Source organism: Chiloscyllium plagiosum, chromosome 42, assembly GCF_004010195.1.
Source record: "Chiloscyllium plagiosum isolate BGI_BamShark_2017 chromosome 42, ASM401019v2, whole genome shotgun sequence".
NCBI lineage: Eukaryota > Metazoa > Chordata > Chondrichthyes > Orectolobiformes > Hemiscylliidae > Chiloscyllium > Chiloscyllium plagiosum.
The window spans coordinates 15,152,631-15,178,413 of NC_057751.1; the positions used below are offsets into that span (position 1 = coordinate 15,152,631).

At 39.3% G+C, this 25,783-nt stretch overlaps 1 protein-coding gene across 1 annotated transcript in view; it reads left to right on the plus strand.

The window, feature by feature from the left end:
- Positions 1–24,142, plus strand: part of polb (polymerase (DNA directed), beta) — a 109,688-nt gene extending 85,546 nt beyond the window's left edge. The window contains exons 12-14 of the mRNA XM_043681580.1: positions 3,665–3,729; positions 9,105–9,244; positions 23,741–24,142. Coding sequence (XP_043537515.1) covers positions 3,665–3,729; positions 9,105–9,244; positions 23,741–23,835 — 300 coding nt within the window. The 3' untranslated portion in view covers positions 23,836–24,142. The remainder of the gene's footprint in view (positions 1–3,664; positions 3,730–9,104; positions 9,245–23,740) is intronic.
- Positions 24,143–25,783: the final 1,641 nt, after the last annotated feature.

A 25,783-nucleotide genomic window follows, 5' to 3' on the forward strand; every position in this document is an offset into this window, starting at 1 on the left:
ACACCCCAGAGTTCTAAGGGAGATAGCTGAAGAGATAGCAGATGCATTAATGATGGTGTTTCAGGAATTGCTAGAATCACGGAGGGTCCAAGAGGACTGGAAAATCGCTAATATGACATCCATGTTTATAAAAGGGGGTAAGGCAAAAGACCGAAAATTACAGACTTATTAGCCAAACCTCAATCGTGGGTAAGACTCTGGAATCTATTGTTCGGGTTGAGATGTCTGATTTCTTGGAAGTGTATCGTCAAGAAGGGCAAAGTCAGCACGGTTTCATCAATGGGAAATCATGCCTGACAAATCTGTTAGAATTCTTTGAGGAAGTCATGAGCAGGTTAGACCAAGGAGAGCCAATGAATGTTATCTCTCTGGACTTCGTGTGCTGCACACGAAGCTACTAGCTAGATAGGGCCCGTGGTGTCAGAGACATGGATGTAAGCTTGGCTGTCTGGCAAAAAGCAGAGAGTGGGGATAAAAGGGTCCTTTTCAGAATGGCAGCTGGTAACAAGTGGTGTTCCACCAGGCTCAGTTTTGGGACCACAATTTTTCACTTTGTACATTCGCCATCGAGATGAAGGAACTGAGGGCATTCTGGTTAAGTTTGCAGATGATACAAAGGTAGGTAGAGGGGCAGGTAGCATTTAGGAGGCAGGGAAGCTGCAGAAGGATTTAGATAGGTGAGGAGAGTGGGCAAAGAAGTGGCGGATGGAGGACAATGTGGGTAAGTGTGAGGTCATGCACTTTGGTACAGAGAATAGAGGACTATTTTCTAAATGGGGAGAAAATTCAGAAGTCTTAAGTGCAAAGACACTTGGGAGTTCTCGTCCAGGATTCTCTCCACGTAAACTTGCAGGTTGAGTCAGTAATTAGGAAGGCAAATGCAATGATGGCATTTATTTTGAGAGGACTTGAATATCAAAGTAGGGATGTACTTCTGAGGCTCGAGAAGGCTCTGGTCAGACCACATTTGGAGTATTGTGCACAGTTTTGGGCCCCATATCACAGGAAGGATGTACTTGTCTTAGAATGTGTTTAGAGAAGTTTCACAAGAATAGGCCAGGAATGAAAAGCTTAACGTATGAGAAACATTTGAGGATCCTGTGTTTATAGTCTGAGTTTAGAAGGAAGAGTGGGAATCTAATTAAAACATACAGAATATTGAATGGCCTGGACAGAGTAGATGTTGGGAAGATGTTTCCATTGCTAGGAGAGACACGGACCCAAGGGCACAGCCTTAGCGTTAAGGGAAGACCTTTCAGAATGAAGGTAAGGAGAAACTTTTTCATCCAGAGTGGTGAATTCATGGAATTCATTGGCACAGAAGGCCGTGGAGGTCAGATCATTGAATACATTTAAATCTGAAATATTTAGGTTTTTAAATTTCAAAGGGATCAAGGGTTCCGGGGAGACAGCGGGAGAATGGGGTTGAGAAACTTATCAGCCGTGATTGAATGGCAGACTTGATGGGCTGAATGGCCTAATTTCTGCTCCTGTGTCTTATGGTCTTAAGGATTCTATAAGATTGACTTGGGGGGGTAGACTGGGATATCTGAACTTAATGGATTTCTCTTGAATTCTTAAATATTATCATTCCTTCGTAAAAGATTGCACTGTCAGCTTGGTCGAGAGGAAATATTTAGGTGGATCCGATGAAGAGCAATCAGGCAAAAGATTTCAAGAGGCTACTATGTAAGCTGTAGGCATTAAAGTTGGTCTGTGGAAAGCAAGCGATGAGGAGGAGTTTGGGACAGGGGAACCCACAACTTCCACTGTGATGAATATTCATGATCTGCGGATTTGTATATTTTCGGACCTGTGGAAAGAAATGCTGACCCCCAACCCCAACCCCCCCCCCCAACATGTAGTTCCAAAAAACTTTGAAATGGTAAATCATTTGAGCATTGCCACAAAAGCATTGAAATTGAAAGTGTCTGAAAGGATCTGCAGTTGTCCTGATTATACTCAGTGGTAACTTTTGCTTCCTGATAAGCTATTTTGAGTGGGCTTTGTTTAAAAAAACGGTCCTTTGAAGTTTGTAATTGGACTTTTGTATCTTTATTTCTGTCTGTGTTTTTGATACTGTGCCTCTCACTTTGTAAGAGATACTGTTACTATTTCAGTGGGAAAGTGATTCAGAAAAAAGTCGAACAGGAATACTTATAAATAAATAACCTCTAGACAAAAATATTTCCAGTGGAGCTTTAAACATTTGCTATATTACAGATTCCTCTTTCATGTTACACATTGGTCAGTGAAGATCAACGTGAAGAACAATCACAAAGACTTTGTGTGAACTGTTTTGTAAAGTCCATATTGTTCATTTCATGGTAAAAGAGGAATTCCATTGACTGAATTGAATCGGGTTAGTGGGAACATTTTTGAATGAGCACAGTGGCTTCAACTCACTTGAGTAAGCAAAATACTGTGGATACTGGAAATCTAAAATGAAATAAGGGTGGTGCAGGAATGTAGCAGTTCTGGCAGCAATAGTGGAGAGAGAAACAGTGTTAACATTTCAAGTCCAGTGTGACTCTTCTTCAGAAGGAAAATGAAATCATACTGGACTGAAAATGTTAAATCTGGTTGCCAGACCTGCTGGGTTTCTCCAGGAGATTTGTTTTGGCTTTAACTTACTGTTAAATTGCAAGATCAAGTTGCATGTTAGTTTGCAATGCAACTCATTTTTGCAATGAGTTCAGAGCTATGAGGTGGATTTCAACACTTTAATATGCATTGCATTTGTTTCTTTTCATTGTTAGAATGTTACTGTATTTTAATGTATGACTTGTCAAATTTGCATATCAACAGCCATGTCTTGACAATGAAAACTAACATTGTTAATGTTCAACATAAAAGAACATAAAAATTACATGAGCACACTCAAAACTATCAAAGCAGATATAAAGAGTGAAGCATTTATTGACTGATCTTGAACAATTTATTTATGCCGTGATACATTTTCTGTTTGGAAGACGTATGCAAGAGAAGACTGGAATAAGCAACTACTTCTGACTATTTTTAAAAGTTCTTCCTCATTGGGGTTGTCCTTGCCCACTCTGCAATTTTCATCTGTTCTGTATTAATATATTTTACAAACCTACCTCAGGGTTCTCCTGATTCAAGACCACTTGCACATCAGGTTCCAGAGCCATTTTCCACTGAGTTGTCGCATGCCACGACTTCCCTGTGACTTTGATGACCTTTCTGCATTTGATTGCAAAGAATCACATGGGGAGACTTCACTCACAAAAGTGCAGCATTGCTACTTATGGAAATCTCATTTACTTTACTGTGTTGTGGTTGCCCTGTTGATCAAATAATGACACTCTGTCCTTTTAATTGACTTTGTCTGAGTGAAAGAGTGGTGGGTTTGGAATGTGCCAAGGTAATTGCAGAGACCATAATGGGCATTTCTTATTTTGTGCTTCCACGGCAGTTCTGAGGAAGGGTCACTGGACGTGAAATATTAACTCAGCTTTCTCTGCACAGATGCTTTCAGACCTGCTGAGCTTTTCCAGCAATTTCTGTTTTTGTTTTCAGAAAGTGGTGTTCTGTGCTGTGATACACATGTGCTTGGCAAAATCAGCTTACTCCTGTATTCTATTATCATCTCTTGAACCATGGTGTTTTGCTAACTCTTTGTTTGCGCTTTCTTTTTCAACAGGGTGTCTGCCGATTGCCTGACGATAGTGATGGTAGTGACTATCCATTCAGGAGAATTGACATTAGGTAATTTAATTATCTGATATTTGTAAATTCTTGAAGTCACTCAGAATGCGTGCAACTCCACCAACTCTCGCCTACCCAATTAATGTGGTCAGCACCCCAAGATAGTAGTTTGATAACTTCTGCTTTATGAAGTAAATCAATGTCATTTGGCCTTTCTTTTTGCCAGCTTTTCTTTTTCACTGAAAAAAATTGTAATCATTCCACTTTCTCACCTTGCCAGTTAGGAACCATGTGCAATCTAAATTGACAGCAGATGCAGAATTTGTATGGTTGCAAATGAACAAGTTAATGTAGAAGCCATAATATTCTCTACGATAATTTGATGAATTCTAACAACGTTTCCCTTATGTTTGTGAGGTGGCTTGAAGTTCATTTGCGACATTAAGGTTATTGCATGCAAGTTGTGAAACAAACCTTCTTGGCAAAATCATATGATCAGTTTATACCTCGCTGTGTATCGCTTGAATGCTAATACTCCGTCGTCTTATGTTTCCCAGCTGAATTTTGTTCTGAACTCTTCATCTTGGCTGTTTCCTGTCTCTCTTGATCTATGCCTTTATACTTGGCTTTCTAAATTCATAGATTTATGGAAGTTTATCACATGTTATTATTTATTAATCTCTAAATGCTATTGAGGATTTTTAAAAATTTTCTTTCGTCTCTTGGAATTGTACAGTTGAACCCCCAAATCATCTTGTTTGGTTGTACCTGTTTGCAAAGTTTTAGAATGGGTTCTGTATTGTAATTCCTTGTTTTTTCCTCCCCAAAATATAGTAACTCGCACTTCTCAATATTAAGTTGTGCTCACCATTTGTTTACCCATTCACTAAGTTTTGACCTTCCTGAAGCATTTCTTGTGGTTTGCCAAGTTTTCTACTTTTGTGTTGTTTGATCCTATTTTTCTGTGCTTCCTTTCCTTGACAGCTGAAGATGATAATTCCCGAACAGCTTGTGTTGCTGTTGAAAATGTGTATAAGACTGTGACTTTAGCAAAATGATTTTGGACAGAAAGGACAAAGAGGCTACACTTCAGCAGGAAGCTAAGAGATGGCAATATAATCTCATTACTTTTGTTGCTTGTCTGCACTCACTTCAGAGGTGGTTTCTATTAAATTAATCTTATAATTCTAATCTAAAAAAGCAAATTCTGACGAGCATAGATTCTTTGCATGGGCTTCAGGAACTTAATGCAATCATAGTGTGATCTGAATTTCGCACTTCAAGAAAATTGAGTTTTAAGTTCTTAATCAGTATCCAGTTAACTTGAGGTAGTGCAGTTGGCCTCAGTAGTCTTAAGGGTCGAACATTTATTAAGAACTGCTGAAAGTTATGAATGACAGGAAAAAGACAGGATCTGGCTGAGTCTTCATGTCCTCCCACTTGGCTAATTGTCCTGCTAGTCCTAATTATCAAGATTAGGTGAACAATGGTTATTTGGATGTGGTGTAAAATAGTTGCTGGGGTCTATGGAATTGTAATCCAGCATTGCCTTCAAAAGTGAAGCGGAGGTTGGGCGACACACGGAGAGAATGCAGAAAAGATGCTAAAAGGGAAATCCATAATCCTGTCCCAAACCTACGTGGAGCTGAATTTACATGAACCTAATTTTCAGGGCTAAGCAAGGTCCTTAATTTGATGCCAGAATACTTGCCTGTGGCTATTTCTCCATGTAATTGATAATTCCCAATTAACAACTACCAAGGTTGACATAGAAAAACATATTGCGATGATATATTGCTCAATTGTTCCTAATTCGGCATCTGATTCTGCTTACTTTGTGTTTTCAAATAGCCATTTAAATATGAGATTGATGGTGGTCTTGTAATTGATGCTTTGTGATGAGATGAGATGCTTCATGTGTGTGGCCTCCAAGAGGAAAAGTAAAATGAAACAATTAGCCTGATATTGCCAGTTACACTTCGGTTTGTGCCAGCTGTGTTGGTGGGGATGTCAGAGTCATTGGTCATAACTGTTAACAGGAACAGAAGAGTTTCTTGTGTGTTTATTGGATCATTTTCTTATTTCTTATTTCATGAACACTAGATAACTTACTCCAAATAGGATGTTTCCTGGAATTTGAACCCATAGCATGTTGCAGGTCAGTGGGAACTATAAGACGGAAGGGTTATTAATTGCCACCAAAGTTGTCGTCTTGAGAGTTGCAGGATCAGTGTCTTGGAACGGAGAGAGCAAAGCATTGTGGGACGCTTGGAGATGCACCAATGAAGCAGAAGGCATTCACCAGCTTCTCCAGGGCGACCACTGATCAGCAATAAATATTGACTTTGCAACATAATCTGAAAAAAAAGTTTGACTTTTCAACTATGCTAAATAACAATCTAAATCAACAGTGTAGCTCTTTAACATTTGAGTCACTCAACGAGGTTTATACTTTTTTTTGAGACCCTTCTAATAGCCATCGAACAGTATACAAAGCAAAGTTTCTGTCAGATCACCGATAGCTCCCTCACCTGTCATCTCTCTTAAATTATATTTTTGTCTGTTTCTATTGATCTATTTGATACTTTGGTCCTGGCTCTATGATCTTGCCTTCAGAGCTCAAAATACGTTGATTTGTGCATTGTTTCTCTTCCCCATCTAGCTCTTTTATCATTATTAGTCATTGCAGTTTCTTATGTTTAATTTTTTTTTCTAAATTCTGCATCTTCCTCAACTTTTAAAACATTGCTTAATCACTTGTCTTTGATTTACTTTGATCTTTCCAACTTCATGAAATATTGTGGTATCTTTATTATTTCTTGGTTCATCAGCTACATTTCTGACAAAAATCTTTGGGATGTTGACTTATCAGTGGAGCTCATTTGGAATTATTCTCTTTAAAGTTTCTGAGTTGCTTGCCTTTTCTCTCTTTAACAGTCAGAATATATGTACAAAATTATCTGGTTAGTATTGGAGAGTGTTCTGTAATTTTATAAAATAATTTAATAATTGGTAATAGTTAATGTCTTCGAGCTGGCTTTACTACTCAAATCCATGAATTAAATCTATCTTCTTTGTGACTTAAACAGACAGTTATAATACCTGTTGGTGAATCTCTCTTTTTTTCAACCTTATTAATTTTCAAGCATTGGTTCATGAAATTTTGAGTTTGAGATAGCAGTTTTATGATTTATCATTGTGTGACTTTGCATACTCTTTCAAGACACTCACAGTTATGAATATTATTTTGTATTTGTTGAATTGTCTAAGTTTTGTCATCTTGTTGAAAAGGATCAATTCATGTCGGTTAGCAGTGGTTAGTTTTATATAATTTTCCAAGGACTGAGCTCTTAAACTAAATTATTCTGAAATTTCAGGTGATAGATGCTCACCAAAGGTAAAGGAGTGATCTCCATGGAATATACCTCTCTTCAAATGTTTCTGTTTATTCAAAGTATTGCGTCCTGCGCATGAGCACTTCGTGTTTACTGCCTGATTATTCAATCACAAAGCTCCCAATTTTAGCAGTAAACAGTTTCCTAAGTTGTCAATAGAGCAGTAAGAGATAGTACTGCTCATTGTGGCCCAATTATTGGATGCAACATTTCAATCGGCCTCATTTTCTATGCAACAGAATAGTTCATTTTCATTTGAAAATTTTTACAAACCTTTTCTGTTGATCAACTCCCAATTCTTCTATTGTTTATTTTCCAAAAAGGGACTAGCCAGTTTGCCCACTCCTGGCAGAGTTTTTCCAGTTCCAAAACAAAACCAATCTTTATTATTAAATGGACACGAAATTTGTAAGCAAGAGATAACTGCCCTGGATTTACACTAGAGAAAAGCAAGAAGTGAACTAAGCAGCAGAAACTAAAATTTGAACAGAGAGATTGAACAGTAGTGCACTTTGCATGGGACACAAATAACCAGTAATCAGGATTGCAGAAATGGAGAAGGTGATTTGAGGGATAAAGCAAGTCATTTTATTGTACAGCTGCTAAGAATGGGTGAGTTTATCCAAATGCCATCTTTTGTTGAATGATTCTGAGAGATTACCAGGAAAATTTCAAATGATTGAGTCTGTGGAGTTGATGTGGATTCTTGTGATTAAGATACTTCATATGAGCCTGACTGCCATACCTGGATTTACTTCAAATTTCCCTATTCTAATGTAAATTTAACATTTATTTTGCTTTTACATCTAGGTCTTGTTTAATGGTGCACTGTCTTACTTTATTTCCACTTTTGGCTATCAGCTCAGATTGCTATGTATTCCTCTTTGTGGTTTAGGTTTTGTCTTTGTTTAGCCCAAGCACTGTGGACCTCCCATACTGATTATTCTTGGTTGTTTCCATTCACATCAGAACCAAGCCTCCATTTGAAGCCGTAGGCTGACCACTTTTCTCAATCTTGTTACAAGCAGCAATTTGCAACTTAAAGTCAATTAAAAACAGCTGGATATTCATTCATTTTATAAAAAGTGACATTTTGCTCAAATGAAGCTCATGAAAGTCTGACCATTATGATTAGAAACATAGCCAACTGTTAAGAGACATTCTGCTATTTTATTGGGGACTCTATTGAATTGTCAGTGTGAATACTGTGACTGATTAAGATTACTTTGGCATTTGATTGAGTAACCTCTTCAATAAAACATGCTCTTATTGCTTTTGTGCCCTCCATCTTGTTTTCAAAATCATACAAATTCCTTGGATCTGACCTATAATATGTCTAGTTTAAAGTTGTTTAATGATCATTTAGGCTGCAGGAAGCTAAACCTAATTGCCACCGTTTCCAGTAGAGGTTAATCAGGCAATCATGAATTAAATATTAATGTGATGATTTATGCTCAACTTTATGTAATTCTGTTGGAAAGCTTTTCTGACTATAATGTGTAAATTTAGAAAGAATGATATATTATGGTGAGAATGAGCACTACTCAGTCAAAAACCTCATTATGAAATAGATCATGGGAGTGAAACTGATTCCACATCAAGTTCAAAGTATTTCCCCTTATTTAGACTTTGTGCTTCATATATGCTCTTCAAATGTGTTCTCTTTTTAGACTTGAACATGCATTGTCTAATTCATTTTGGAGTGCCCAGTCTATATTTGTGAAAATCGACTGCAGATGTTATGTACTCTGGTCGTATTACTGAAATCGATGACTACAGATCAACACTTCAGAAATGATGCTGAAAAGGATGCTACTGTGCTTCTGGAGGAACTTTTGGTTGTGTGTGTTTTATTTCTTGAAAGCTGGTTCCAGTTGCTGGTGTTTCAAAAATTAGATAAATTATGTCTATATCCAATCTACCATGATACTCAGTTTGGATGAGTTTGGGATTCAAACGCCCTGACCAACAAGTATTGTTTCAACTTATGTGTATTAACTTTGGAATCTCATTGCTAACCATGCATTTCTACTGTTGCAGAGTAATTCCAAAAGATCAGTATTTCTGCGGTGTGCTTTATTTCACTGGCAGTGATCTTTTTAACAAGAACATGAGGACCCAAGCACTGGAAAAAGGCTTCACATTGAATGAGTACACAATTCGCCCTGTGGGAAGCACAGGTAAGAACTGAATGATATTGGAAACTTCATGTTTTCAAAGACTCTGAATGCCTGTTTATTAAACCAACCAAATTGATGAAGATTCCTTCTTCACAAACTAGATTAAATAAAAAGTATGTATCTAGTTTGTAATTTAATCTATAAAATTCTAATAACAGTTGTTACTAAATAGATGTATAATTTAGACATTGTCACCCTGATGGAGTCTTTACAACTTCAATTAATTCTATTCCTTCAGAGGGTTGAGGTTTGTGTATCTGAAGGAAACGTTGATCAATATAGATCAAAATGCATGTACTAGGCTTTACTTTGTTGCACTTCTGGAGGCATGGCAAAAAAACGTAGTAGAACTCCACTGTTTTTTCTTCTTTCAAAAAGACTTGGAGGTAGAGAACTTAACATTCAGCCGAAGAGCATATTTCTTTGTGAGGACTCTTTATGTGAAGATGATAAATCACAAACTTTAATAATACAACTTAGACCTGTTTGTAGCCAAAGTACTTTCTTCCAGCCTGATAAATAACTGCTCACTACTACATGGGTAGTTGTATTACCTGAAACACTGCTTAGGTAGCGTCTCCCACCCATCCACCTTTTAATCAAAAAAAAGGTTCTGTGCGCCGGATTGGTAAATTAACGAGTTTTTTTTCTTTATTTTTCTGCAGTCTCTTTGGGAATTTAGAATAGTGGAAATGATGGTTCGGGCAGTTGAATGTTCCAACTGCGGAGCGTGGGAGGAAGGTCACCACCTATGTCTCTGCTGATTTCCTCTGCGGGAAATGCACCCAGCTCCAGCTCCTCTCAAACCCCTTTAGGGAACTAGAGCTGGACCTGGATGAACTTCAGATCATTCGGGAGGCGGAGGGGGCTAATGAGAGGGGTTACAGGAAGATAGTCACACCTCAGATGCAACAAAAAGGCAGATGGATTACAGTCAGGGGACAGAAAAGAAACCAGCAGGCAGTGCAGGGAGCCCCTGTGGTGGTTCCCTTCAATAATAAGTTTACCATTTTTGATACTGTTGGGGAGGCATGACTTACCAGGGTAAGCTATGGGGTACAGTTCTCTGGCACAGAGTTGCTGTATCCCTGTTGCTCAGAAGGGAAGGGGGGAGAAGAGCAGAGCATCAATCACTGGGGACTCCATAGTTAGGAGTCAGATAGGAGGTTCTGTGGGAATGAGAGAGACTCACAGTTGGTGTATGTCTTGGATCGTGTTTTCGGGATTCTTGACGGGGAAGGGGAGCAGCCCCAAGTTGTTGTCCACATAGGCACTAATGACATAGGTCGGAAAAGGGATGGGGATTTAAGCCAGAAATTCAGGGAGCTAGTGTGGAAGCTTAGTGCTGGAACAAACAGAGTTGTTATCTCTGGTTTGTTGCCCGTGCCACGTACTTGCGAGGTGAGAAATAGGGAGAGAGAGGAGTTGAACATATGGCTACAGGGATGGTGCAGGAGGGAGGATTTCAGATACCGGGATAACTGGGGCTCATTCTTAGATAGGTGGGACCTCTACAAACAGGATGGTCTACACCTGAACCAGAGGGGTACAAATATCTTGGGGGGGGCTGGGGGGTGCGTTTGCAAATGCCCTTCAGGAGGGTTTAAGCTAATTTAGCAGGGGGATGAGAACCTAAATTGTAGTTCCAGCGTCCAGGAGGTTGACAGTAGTGAGATCAGAAATTTCAAGGTTGCACGAGTTCACTGGAAAGCAGGAAGGTGGTTTGAAGTGTGTCTACTTCAACGCCAGGAGCATCCAGAATAAGGTGGGTGAACTTGCAGCATGGGTTGTACCTGAGACTTCGATACTGTGGCCATTTTGGAGACATGTATGGAGCAGCGACAGGAATGGTTGTTGCTGGTTCTGGGATTTAGATGGTTCAGTAAGAATAGAGAAGGTGGTCATGCAGGGGGATGTGTGGCATTGTTCGTCAAGGACAGTGGTACAGGGACAGGCAGGATGTGTGATGAGGACTCATCTACTGAGGTTGTATGGGTTGAATTCAGAAACAGGAAAGGAGAGGTCACCCTGTTGGGAGTTTTCTATCGACCTCCGAACAGTTCCAGAGATGAAGAGGATAGGATTGCAAAGATAATTCTGGATAGGAGCAAGAGTAACAGGATAGCTGTATTGGGGGACTTTAACTTTCCAGATATTGACTGGATATCCTGTAGTTTGAGTACTTTAGATGGGTCAGTGTTTGTTCAATGTGTGCATGATGGTTTCCTGAGAGAGTGTGTAGACAAGCCGATAAGGAGCGAAGCCCTGTTGGATTTGGTACTGAGTAATGAACCTGGCCAGGTCTTCAATTTGGAGGTAGGTGAGCACTTTGGTGATAGTGACCACAATTTGATTATGTTGACTTTTGCGATGGAAAGGGATTGGTATAATACCGCAGGGCAAGAGTAAGAGATGGGGGAAAGGGAATTATGATGAGAATCGGCAAGATTTCGGATGCACAGGATAGAGAAGGAAACTGAAGGGGATGGGCACAATTGAAATATTTAAGGAACAGCTACTGTGTGTCCTTGATAAGTATGTTCCGGTCAGGCAGGGAGGAAGTGGTCGAGCGAGGGAGCCATGGATTACTAAAGACGTTTAATCTTTTGTCAAGAGAAAGAAGAAGGCTTATGTTAGAATGAGACGTGAAGGCTCAGTTTGGGCGCTTGAGAGTCACAAGTTAGCTGGGAAAGACCTAAAGAGAGAGCTAAGAAGAGCCAGGAGGGGACATGAGAAGTCGTTGTTAGATAGGATCAAGGAACACCCCAAAGCTTTCTTTCGGTATATCAGGAATAAAAGAATGACGAGAGAAAGATTAGGACCAATCAAGAATAGTAATGGAAAGTTGTGTGTGGGGTGGGAGGCGATTGGGAAACACTAAATGGATATTTTTCATCAGTGTTCACTCTAGAAAAAGACAATGTTGTCGAGGACAGCACTGAGATACAGGCTACTAGACTAGACGGGATTGAGGTTCACGAGAAGATGTAAGCAATTCTGAAAAGTGTGAAAAAAATGTCCCTGGGCCAGATGGGATTTGTCCTCAGATTCTCTGGGAAGCCTGGGAGGAGATTGCAGAGCCTTTGGCTTTGATCTTTATATTGTTATTATCTACAGGAAAAGTGCCAGAGAACTGGAAGATAGCAAATATTATCCCCTTGTTCAAGAAGGGTCATCTGATTCCTGATGAAGGGCGTTTGCCCGAAATGTCGATTTCGCTGCTCCTTGGATGCTGCCTGAACTGCTGTGCTCTTCCAGCACCACTAATCCAGAATCTGGTTTCTAGCATCTGCAGTCGTTGTTTTTACCTCTGTTGTAATTATAGACCAGTGAGCCTTACTTTGGTTGTGGGTAAAGTGTTGGAAAAGGTTATAAGAAATAGGATTTATAATCATCTAGAAAGAAATAAGTTGATTAGGGATAGTCATCAACACGGTTTTGTGAAGGGTACGTCGTGCCTCACGAACCTTATTGAGTTCTTTGAGATGGTGACCAAATAGATGGATGAGGGTAAAGCAATTGATGTGGTCTATATTGATTTCAGTAGGCCGTTTGATAAGGTTCCCCAAGGTAGGCTATTGCAGAAAATACAGAGGCATGGGATTGAGGGTGATTTAGCAGATTGGATCAGAAATTGGCTCGCTGAAAGAAAAGAGAGGGTGGTGGTTTATGGGAAATGTTCATCCTGGAATTCAGTTACTACTGGTGTACTGCAAGGATCTGTTTTGGGACCACTGCTGTTTGTCATTTTTATAAAAGACCTTGGTGAGGGCTTACAAGGATGGGTTAGTAAATTTGCGGATGACACTCAGGTAGGTGGAGTTGTGGCTAGTGGTGAAGTACGTTGCAGGTTACAGAGAGACATATATAAGCTGCAGAGCTGGGCTGTGAGGTGGCAAATGTAGTTTAATATGGAAAAGTGTGAGGTGAGCAACAGGAGTAGAGAGTACTGGGCTAATGGTAAGATTCTTGGTGGTGTCGATGAGCAGAGAGTCCATATGGATAGATCCCTGAAAGTTGCTACCCAAGTTGACAGGGTTGTTAAGAAGGCATACAGTGTGTTAGCTTTTATTGGTGGAGGGAATGAGTTTCGGAGCCATGAGGTAATGCTGCAGCTTTACAAAAGTCTGGTGCGCCGCACTTGGGAGTATTCCGTACAGTTCTGGTCACCGCATTATGGAAAGGATGTGGAAGCTTTGGAAAAGGTTCAGAGGACATTTACTCGGATGTTGTCTGATCTGGAGGGAAGGTCTTATGAGGAAAGGCTGAGAGACATGAGGCTTATTTCATTAGAGAGAAGATGAAGGTTTGGAGGTGACTTGATTGAGACACATAAGATGATCAGAGGTTAGATAGGGTGGATAGTGAGAGCCATTTTCCTCGGAGGGTAATGGCTAGCATGAGGGGACATTACTTTAAATTGAGGGGTGTTAGATACAGAACACTTGTCGGAGATAGTTCCTTTACTTAGGTAGTAGAGGCATGGAATGCACTGCCTGCAACCGTAGTAAACTCGCCAACTTTAAGGGCATTTAAGTGGTCATTGGATTAACATATGGATGACAATAGAGTTGTGTAGGATAGATGGGCTTCAGATTGGTTCCACAGGAAGGCGCAACATTGAGGGCCAAAGGGCCTGTACTGCTCTGTAATGTTCTATGTTCTAGGTTCTATTCTGCTTTTGTCCCATAGTAAACTTAATGTCCACGCTGCCTGTGTCCCTCTTCTGGCGAAAAGGCTGAGAGGCCAGAATATCTGTCCACATCTGACCTACTCTAGGCATGTCACATTGATTAATATAATAAATCCAATAAAGGAGAATTTTTGTAATGCAGTGCTAGGGCCCTATGTCTGAGGGCCAAGTCGCCAGGTCCAAGTTACATCTGCTCCAGTGTGTATTATGAACAGGTTGATTGTTTAAAAAAAATCCAATAATGAATTTAGGGAAAGGAATAGAGGTATATACTGATTCAGTTAGATTAAAAAAGGAGTAAGACGAGGCTTGCATGCAAATAAACGCTGGCATTACCATGTGCGCTAAATGTTGTGTTTTGCAGCTGTCAGTGTGACTTTTCCGTTTAGCAGTAAATGAAAGTAACTTGAGTTCAACTGACTGAAAAAGACACTATCTCCAGTTTTTCTTTGGTCAAGTAAATTTTGAACTCAATAAACTTGTCTTTCTGTGGTTTGTTATGGTTTTCATTATGGTGTAAAATAAGTTTATAATCTTAAGAGTTTAGACTTGGTTGACTTTGATGCATTAAGTTAATTTGAAAATCTTGCACTGGATGGTAAGAAATTATCTGTTTTGTAATTGGTCAGAATTTATAGGGGGTGTTACTAATGGTGAACTATTGCAAATCATAATTTAATTGCATGCAGACCAGACCATGTTAGCATTTCAAGAATGTATCCTAATGCATGTGGCAAGAAAAATTCAGATTCTGGCTAACCAGTCTTCTAATATCAAATCAGAATTTTTGAATTGGTTACAGATTATTGATTCTTTCTTCAACTCTACTGGTTAGGTTTTCAGATCCTTTGAAGAGCAATTTGTGGAAATGCCTGGATTTTGTGATTCTCAGTCATTATAGAACCATCACAGCCAGACTGTTTGCATGACTTTACTGTCTTTAGAAGTTTTAAACAACTTCTGGCGTCAGCCTCTGCCCTTTTTCATAACAAGTGAGCCACACTTGCAGCAGGACATAAAAGACGATTGATGCTGGCAATATCTAATCACACAATGCATGCAGTATGTAGTAGCTCTCTCATAGCAGTAGCTCTTTGAGTTAGTGACTGTGTAAAATCATAGAATCCCTACAGTGTGGATCAAGGCCATTTGGCCTGTCCAGCCTGCACCTACCCTCTGAAGAGTATCCCACCCCCATCCTAACCTCAGAATTCCCACATTTACCACAGCTAATCCACCTAACCTGCTCATCCCTGGACACTATGGGGGAAATTTAGCATGGTCAAGCCACCTAATCTGCAGACCTTTGGACTACGGGAGGAAACCGGAACACCCAGCACAAACTCTCACAGATACGGAAAGAGCATGCAAACTCCACACAGACACTCATACAAGGCTGGAATCGAACCCAGGTCCCTGGACCCATGAGGCAGCAGTGCTAACCATTGTGCCACTGTGTTGTGTTTTGTCTAACTATCAGAATTATGACAGAAGGGTGACTCAAGGATTGACTGAGACCATTGCAAGAAAGGCATGCTTTTATTAAAACCATTCAGGCTATAAATCAAAAATAGGTAACCTTTAATGGTCTCTTTACATTGTCCATCAAACTGTGAACTCAGAATTCCATGCTTAAAGAATTGTTGCTTTTGAAACTGAGCCAAGCATTCGTAATGACATATTGATAGTCTTTGGGGAAATATCAGACAACTGTATAAACCTGCGCTACCAGCTGCTGTTACTTTCATCTCGACTATCAGTCCAAACAGTCCACTGCAAAGGTGTTTTCGAAACTCTTTCACTGACAGCCACCGCATATTTTTTCTTAAAATTTGAAGAGCAGGGCATTAAAAAACAATTTCAGATCAAGTCTGTAGACAAACCGTATCTGCCCTTGAAGTATGTTTACATCTACTCCAGCACTTTGTATTTCCTACAAAGTGAAGATCTGAAGAAGAATTATGTTGGACTCAAAACGTTATCTCTATTTCTTCACAGATGCTGCCAGACCTACTGAGTTTGTCTGCCATTTTCTAGGTTAATTTTCAGATCTACAGCATCTGCAAAGCTTCGCTTTTTACCCAGTTCAAATGACCTGCTCAATTTGTGTTTCCGACTTGTGTGAATCACACCCTACTTTCCAACTGTATGAAAATCTGACTGACCAGTCTACCTTTCATCAGCGTGGTTCATCTGGTCATTGATATTTTTCAATCAATTTGTAACTCTCATCTGGAGCAGGTGGAACTTGAACCGAGGCCTCCTGGCTCAGAGGTTGGGACCTAACCAGTACACCATTAGAGACCTCTAGTCTGGTGATTGTTTACAGGTGGAAATATTTTGCACCTTTTTCTGGTTCAAACACCTAGGCTTCCCTTTAACCTTTAACTACAAAGCCACTGAAATTTTTTGAGGAGCTGAATTCACAACAGGTCATGTGATCCTTTTCATCTCTCCATTTTATGAGAGAGAGTGTGCCGAAATGTAAGAATATTACAAATCTCATTTGTGTCACAGGGCATATTCACAACATGGTCACTGGTTTCAGTTTTGTTTACTTACCCAAAAAGAACTGAGCTAATTCATGAAATTATGTTAAACATCTCAGACTTCTATATCTGACACCGAATTTCACAGATATGTCAGAAAAAAAGTGTCACATGCCAGCAGTTTGCAAGTGTTCAACAGAATGAGAAAGAGCAGGCAGAGTAAAGAAATTGTTTCCAGTATTGACTTCAAAATGAGCAGAAAGTGAGAGTTAAATGTTTGACTATGCATTTATTGCTGATGTTAAGCCATTGGACTTTAGATGGTCGCCCAGAAGACTGCAATTGTGAAAAGGTAGATTTGAGAGATTTTTGTAAATTTGGAAAGGCAGAAGGGATGAAAAAAAACAAATAATCAGCTATGAAGACACACTGTTCCTGCCTGGTACTTAAGGGGGTAGTTTCCTTGACCCAAAAAAGTTATAGAATCATCATTATTCCTTAATTCAAATAAATCTTGCTGTGAACGCTTTAAACCTATTTGGCTGTACTGTGGTCAGAAGTCGCATGACACCAGGTTATCGTCCAACAGGTTGTGATTTCAAATAAACCGATTGGACTATAACCTGATATTGTGTGACTAGTGACTTTGTCCGTCCCAGTCCAACACCAGCACCTCCATGTCATTGCTGTACCAAGTTATGTTTTTGATTACGGCGTAAACATTTTGAAGCAGGGAGTAAGTTTTAGAGTGGTCATGTTGGTACCATTTTGCTATGACTAATGTCATTGCAGTGAGTCAAGATCATGCTGGAATTTCATCTTCATGTAGAAGAAGACAAATCAATTCCTGGTCAACCACTTTATCAATGTAACATTAGAGTTGAGCTTCCAATTTTGCACTGATGACAGGTTATCATGGCTGTCTTCAATCTCACGTGTGAGGTTTTCAGATTAATGTACAACATAAAAGAACTATTTGAAAAGAAAATTAAAGAAGTTAGTGTTTCACATCCACTATAAAGCTTAAGCATTTCCAGAACCTTGGCATTAGACTTACATCAGATTTTAATTGGCTCAAAGAATCTTAATGGTAACAGCCAGATCCTGATCGCCTTAAATGAGATGTTATTTTTGTCGCAAACGGATGCTCCAATAATTTTTGCTGTTCTTTTTAATGCTGATTTAAAAGTAAAAACTTGAAATAATCTCATCTTGCTTGCTTGTTATTTTTGGCTCTCCTCTTCTCTGATCCTGATCTGTCTGAGTTTAGACTTGGGTCCTGCATCCTTGTAATGAACCCTTAGTATAAGCCATGCCTCAGCAACCCTGAAATAATCACGGATGATGCCTAGAGAAGAGGAAGCCAAACAAAACAAGCAAGCAAGATTAGGAGATTATTTCAGGTCTTTACTTTTAAATCAGCATTAAAAAGAACAGCAAAAAACTATTTGAGCATCCATTTGCTACAAAAATAACATCTATTTAAAGCAGTAACCCAGAAGATTGTAATCTTTGTGCCAAAGATTGGAAGCAGAATCGCAAAGAAGTATGGACTTCTTGGACTGCAGATCCATGCTGCGCTGTGTCCAGACTTTGCAGCTTTATTCACCCATGATTGATGTGTCAGGTATTCCAGAGCTTTGTCTTCTCTGAAACACAGTTTTGAGAAAGTATTTCTTTCTTTGCTCATAGCTTTTTGGTTTCAACAAAAATAAAAACATTGCGTTCATAACTGCTCACTAATTTATTATTGCCTTCAATCAAAAAACTTTTCTGGTTAGATAAACAAGGTAGTTGCGAAAAGGGATTTCAGCACCTTGATTATAAAGATACCAGATTGTTTTCAAAGCATTGGATGTTTTAACTGTCTATGCACTCAACGTGAATAAAGCCCATAAATAAGTTGTTTTTGTTGATATTTTTAGACTTTTTTTTAAACATCTTATAACAATTAAAATATTTCAGAGTTGAGTGAAGAGCTCTGACACTTACTAATCATGGCATAGGCAATGGTAATCTTGAACTTAATTCAAGAAGTGGAAATCTTTTTAATATTCACGCATTATCCCATTTGCTTCCTCGTGGCGGGAAACTAATATTGTGTTGCTCAGCAGTTAAAATTACAGTTTGCCACTAATTGGCCAATAATGTGAAAGAGTGTTCCCTGAAGGGATTCCAAAGGATTGCAGGTGTTGTATTAAATAATGTTAAAACATCAATAAACTTGTTAACTAATTTATGTCATGTTTTAACAAAATGTAATATATTCATGTACATAACTTAAGAAATTTCAACCGACCTTGCAGGTAACTGAGTAAAAATATCACTGCCTTTGTATGAAAATTATTTCCATTGGTTTCTGTAACTTCTTAAATGATGACATTGAAACTGAATTTCCGAACTGGTATTGCCATATTTTGCCAGCATATGATGCAAGATACTAAGCATTGCCTCATCTAATCATGGTTTCTTATTTTACCTCATTCTATATGTCTCCAGTAGATCCAGATGTCTTTGTGTCACAATGTTTTGTCTCCATTTGTTAGAGTGTAGTATTGCATCTCTCACTTTTCTTATCTTCGATCTGGATCCTTAGTACATTGACCTAGACACTCCTCATCCAACCTTCATTCCCACTTATCACCATCTCTTATCCAACACATAGTTACCATAAAGTCAATGGTAGATAAGGAATGTAGGGTAGATAAGGAAACTTTTCCGAACAGAAAGACCTTTTGAGGCTGATTGTCTACTGCAAAGACAAATTGAAGAAGTTGGAACAGAAGATGGCTGAGAGGCAGTTTGATAGAGCTTTTCAATGTCATGAGTGAGCTGATGGGGAAAAGAAGCAAGGGTAACATATAAACAATGTTTTCACTTCGCAAAAGTTAGGAAATAGGCTGCACTGCCTGGAGGTGTGTTGGAGGCAAGTTCAAGAGACATTCAAGAAGGCCTTTCATGATTATTTGGATTTAAATGGTGTGTTGGGATATGAGGAAAAGACAGGATTGATAATGATAGTAATTACTTGCTAATGATGCTCATTTTAAAAAATGGTGCAGGCACAGTGGGCCAAATGGTCACCTTTTATGTCACAGCAATTTTGTGAATGATTTACTCTGTTCTTCTACTTTACCCAACTTCTGAATTGTCTGGCACAGAAACCTGCAGGAGCAGAGTGCATTTTTGTGATCTTGATTTCCCAGCCATCCTGACTAACTCACGAGCATGATTTTCTCTCGAATTCTGCATCTGGAGGACTGAATCTTAAAATTTACTCCACATCCTTGTGAATAGCTGATCCTCTCCATGAAATTCAAAGCAAATAATGGAAGTGTTTTGTTCTGTCTTCAGTTTACTTTTTTTAAATGTTGTTTTCTTACCTTCCTTACTTACCAGGACTTGTCAAAGATGCTGGCTCAGCTTGGGGCACTTAGCCATGTGATCATATCAGTTGTGCTTAAATATTGCTTGAATGCAAGAACAAGAAGCAAGAATAAGCCTCTCGGCCCTTCGAGTCTGCTCTGCTATTCAATAAAATCATGGCTAATTGGATTTTAACCTCAACTCTATGTTCCCTCATATCCTTCATAATATTTCAACCCCTTGGTAATAAAGAATCTACAAACCTTTGATTTAAACATATTTAAAAATTCTGCAGCCACTGCATATTGAGGGAAAAAAAACTCGTAAGACTCTCAATCCTCTGCAAGAAAAGCATTTCCTCATCTCTATTTTAAAGGGTTATGGGCAGAAAGCAGGAAAGTGAAGTTGGGAGGTTCTCAGATCCGCCATGGTCTAATTGAATGGTGGAGCAGACTCAGTGAGTTGAGTGACCAACTTCTGCAATGTCTTATGGTCTTAATTGAGCAAACTCCTAATTTTAAACTATGGCCTCTAGCTCTAGATTCTCCCTCAAGAGGAAACATCCTTTCAAAATTGACCCTGTCAATTCCCTCACAATAAAATATAACATTCTATAAAGCATCCTGATTACTGACTTTATCTGTACACTAACCTTCTGCAGTTCATGAATTAAGACACCCAGTCTTCTCTGCATCTCAATTCATCTTGGCACATGTTTCTGCTGGCAACTGAATTGGCGATAGTGTACAATTCTAGTCCTTAAAATGGGCTCAAAGTACTGTGTCAAAATGAATTAGATGTTCTGTTTGACTCTCTCATGTCATTCAATTGTCAGCCTGTTCCATGACTCCGTGTGAGAGTAATGAATCATACTTTAGTTGTAATGGAGCAGGGCAGAAGTAAGTGCTGGCTATTGTGATGGGAGGATTGTGAAACACTTTTAAAGGATATAAAAATAATCCATCCAGACTTGGTTTCCATGAACCATGTAGTTGGGGTCCCGTGTTAAGATTTTGGAACTGCAAGCACTGAGGCAGCAAAGGTTGCTATATAACTTAGACTAAAGAGGCAAAACGTGTTGTGCTGGAAAAGCACAGCCCCTCAGGCAGCATCCAAGAAGCAGGAGAGTCGACATTTCAAATATAAGCTCTTCAACAGGAATGAAGAGCTGATGAAGAGCTTATACTTGAAACGTCAACTCTGCTGTTCCTCGGATGCTGCCTGATCAGCTGTACTTTTCCAGCACCGCACGTTTTGACTCTGATCTCCAGCATCTGCAGTCCTCATTTTCTCCAACTTGGACTAAGGACCATGTCAGTGATTGGGTGTTTTTCTAACGGTGAATATGGTGTGACAGAACGATCTTTGAGGCCCGATGCCTGATGTGAGAAACATCCGTGCAGTTTAAACAATCCCACCCTGCCCCAACCTTTCTCCACCCCAAACTCTTCTCGTTCTCTCCTGCAAAAAGCATAATATGTGAACCTGGTCTTATTCTCACCTAATGGTCACAGTTTCCAAAGAGGCTTATAGAGTCACAGAGATGTACAGCACGGAAACAGACCCTTCGGTCCAACCCGGCCATGCCGACCAGATATCCCAACCTAATCTCGTCCCACTTGCCAGCACCTGGCCCATATCCCTCCAAACCCTTCCTATTCATATACCCATCCAGATGCCTTTTAAATGCTGTAATTGTACCAGCCTCCACCACTTCTTTTGGCAGCTCATTCCATACACTTATCACTCTCTGCGTGAAAAAGTTGCCCCTTAGGTCTTTTTTATATCTTTCCCCTCTCACCCTAAACCTCTGCCTTCTAGTTCTGGACACCACTTCTCCAGGGAAAAGACCTCTATTTACCCTATGCACGCCCTTCATGATTTTAAAAACCTCTATAAGGTCACCCCTCAGCCTCCGACGCTCCAGGGAAAACAACCTCAGCCAATTTAACCTCTCCCCACAGCTCAAATCCTCCAACCTTGGCAACATCCTTGTAAATCTTTTCTGAACCCTTTCAAGTTTCACAACATCCTTCCAATAGGAAGGAGACCAGAATTGTGCACAGTATTCCAAAAGTGGCCGAACCAATGTCCTGTACAGCTGCAACATGACCTCCCAACTCCTATACTCAATATTTTGACCAATTACGGAAAGCGTACCAAACGCCTTCTTCACTATCCTATCTACCTGTGACTCTACTTTCAAGGAGCAATGAACCTGCACTCCAAGGTCGCTTTGTTCAGCAACACTCCCTAGGACCTTACCATTAAGTGTATAATTCACAATAGAAAACGGGGTATTGTACTTTACTGAAAAAGTAAGAAAAGTCGTGCGGATGCTGGAGCACTGAATTTAAAAAATAGTTGCTGGAGAGGCTTTGCAGGTCTGGCAGCATTTGCGGAGAGATAAGGAGTTAGCATTTCAAGTCCAGTATGACTCTCTTTCAAGTGTTATCTTACGTCTCTCCTCAGCTGCTGCCAAACCTGCTGATCTTCTTCAGCAATTCTGTTTTTTTCTATAATTTCTAGCCTTGCAGAATCATTTGTAACAGCTTCAATTGTTGCTTTCGCTTGGATGCACCAGACACTGATCAAATTGGGAATGGAACTGGAGGTGCAGTAGCTGGCTGTTTTTCACATTGAGCAATTAGGAGAGCTGTGTCATATCATTCAGGTTATTTTTAGGCTGTGATGGAATATCCACAAAACTTCGATTGATTTTAGGCCTTGACAGTTTCCTAGCTGAGAGTTGATTTTGTGACTACGTGTAACTTCTCAATGAAGGATTGAGGCTGCTAAACTGAGTTAGACATAAGACATAGGAGCAGAAATTAGGCCATTTGGCCTATCCAGTCTGCTCCATTCAATCATTAATGATTAGTTTTTCAACCCCACTTTCCTGCTTTCTCCCTGTAATCTTTGATCCCCATGGCAATCAAGAGCTTATTTACCACTGTTTTAAATTGGCCTCCACAGCCTTCCGTGGCAATGAATCCCACAGATTCATCACTCTCAGGCTGAAGGAAGTTTCTCCTTATCTACGTTCTGAAAGATCTTCCCTTTGCTTTAAGGCTGTCCCCATGGGTCCTTGACTCTCCCATCAATGGAAACATCTTCCCTACGTCCACTCTGTCCAGGTCATTAAGGATTCTGAAAGTTTCAACCAGATTCCAACCCCCCCCTCCTCCTTCTAAATCAAACATCCCCCCTCATCCTATTTCTTGATGAAGAGTGTTTTTTCACTTTTTTGCAATTCTGAAATCATGTCAGGGCAAAATTCATGGTGATATATTCAAATTAAAATCCTTGGCAGCAAGGATTTATGACTTACTTTTGCCTTGCCCCATGTTACACTGGACTTCTCTTCATCAGCAGTGTGATGCTGCATATATTTAATAGAAGCTCTTCAAAGAAATGCAACTTCTGTAATCTTGCCTGCTCTTTGACTTACTATCAGTCTTGTGCAAGCAATTCTTTTTCGATTCAGAATAGTCTCTACTTGCAAGCAGTATATTGACAGATTGAAGATAGCCTGGTGTGTATCAACTGCAGTTTTCTTTCAGTTCTCTTAGACTTTTAGATCCCACTATCCCTGCATCCTTGGTGATGTGTCCAGTACCCTTAAGAGTGAGAAGTATTATTGACCTAATTCATCTCAGTTACAATGGTGAATTGATGGAATTGAAGTTGAAGTCTGTGTCACTTTTTAAGACCTTAAAACCTGGGAACAGAAGTAGGCCATTTCGCCCAGTGAGTCAGCTCTGTCATTCAGTGAGATCATGGCTGATCTGATAATCCTCAACTCCAATTTCCTGCCTTTTCCCCCAACCCTTGATTCTTTTGCTATTAAAATTCTGTTTACCTCCACCTTGATATTAAAAATGAAAGTGATTGCATTCAGGAAAATTGTGTCAGTATCTTTAATAGCCTACTGTTTGTTAACTGCAGGAGTGCCAGGGGAACCCCTGCCAGTGGAAAGTGAAAAGGACATCTTTGATTACATTGATTGGGAATATCGAGAGCCACAAGAACGAAGTGAGTGACTGTCACCTGAGGGTTACCCTAAGAACCTCTTTACATATGAAATACTCTGAAGTTCTGTCAGAATGAGAATACAATGAGTCCTGATAAATGTAGAACTAGTTGAAACATTCATAAGAATTTCTGAAGTTGCTTGCTAAAGAACATTGTGTATGCAGATATCGCTGGTATTTTATGCATCAAGTTTGAATGTATTTGTAGAGAAGACCATCTTTCTATAAAGTACTGTGTAGTAATATCAATAAACCACTTTGTAGACTCATTGTCACATTTAATAATGAATAAAAATAGAATATTAAATACACAAAATACACACGATTAATCAATACTGTTTGTAAAAGTAGCAAAACCAAAGGGCCGCACAGATGTGATCTTAAAGAACACAAGCGACAACAACTTTCACTATTGGATCTTGTTGAAAGTTAGTCTAATTATACTGATACTTTCCAAACAATACCCTCTCGTTTGTAAGTACAGTATTCAGGAACTCCTTGGAAAGCCAACAGAAGACTGTACAAATCTGAGTGGCCCACACTTTGCTAACCTTGTATAATATTCAGTATATATTAGATGAAAGCTTCATAAATACTCACTGATCAGTGGCTGTGTATGTTATTCATTGCTTTTATATTTATGGCATGCCCACGAACAGAGGGTAACACTGCACTCCAATTAGGTTCTCTCTGGCAATGAGTGCCCCACATGTTGTGAATGCTGTAAGTTGTCTGCAACAGGTCCTGGGACACAGCTTCCAACTGTTGGTGCAAATGCTGTGCATTTAATTTAACATGTAGTGTGACATCTGTTTTTGTGCAGTGTGCTGTTTCTAAGCTAAATCATTTATTTTGATCTTTAAAATACAGGAGACATTCACTGCAATGAATAAAAGGTAAAGCAGTTTAGAATAAAAGAAAATTGTTATATGATATTTTTAGTGCACAATTGCAGACTCATTTTCAGAATATACAACAAGTTTTGATATTTTGTGTGTATTTTGCTGTTGCAATGCAGTCAGCACATGGAACCGATAATTGAGTTATCAGTGTTGGAGTAAATAAAGGATAAATAGGTAAGTTACTGTTCTATTATCAGAATGAAAAATGATCCTAAGACATGCAATCTCAGATTTATAATGTGATAGCAATAAATAAATAAGAGCCGGCACTTTGAATAAAATAAGAACACTTTTGACGACACAATTTTTTTTTTGTTTTGGAGTATCATCAGCTATGTCATTGGGATTTAAAGCTGAACTGCAGCTTGATCATGAAACAAGCTGAAGTCAGGGTTGCTAAGTCTTGTGAAAAACTGATTTTTTTTTAATTTCTACCATAAACTGACCATCGTGATGGTAAACAGTAAAATTCACTTTGACCTCTATGGTGGGGATAGGTCTCAAATTTTTTAAAACTGACATGAATAATTGGCAGCTTTAAAGTGTGAGTCGAGAATTCCAGTGAACTGCTAAATTATTGGTTAAGTCAGATGTTCTGCTTCAAGTAGTTACTTGTGAACACTTTCTGTAGCATTTGCCAAACTGATTAGTCATCCAATAATTTGCTAGTATCATGAGAGACTTTCACATTTTATCTCATTTATAAAATATATAGATGGTTATTTATATATATGTCCAAACTTTCACATCTTTCAGAAATTAATGTGAAAATAATATAAAGAAGAGCGAGCAGGAAATTAGTCCAAGACTTCTTTGGAATTTGGATCAAATTCTATTGGTGCTAGTCTGAGATGCAGAATTCTGACTTTAGCAAGGTGAAAACTTTAGAAAAAACCTGGTGTATGATGATGAAGTCCTGCCTAATGTGTCAATGGGCATGATATTTAAGATGGCAAGCATTTGCTCCAATCTCTGAACAGAACCTAGCATTGCTTAGTGACTGCTGATTTGCTCAGAGACAGGACATCTATTCAGTTCTGTTTGCTGGGATGGAA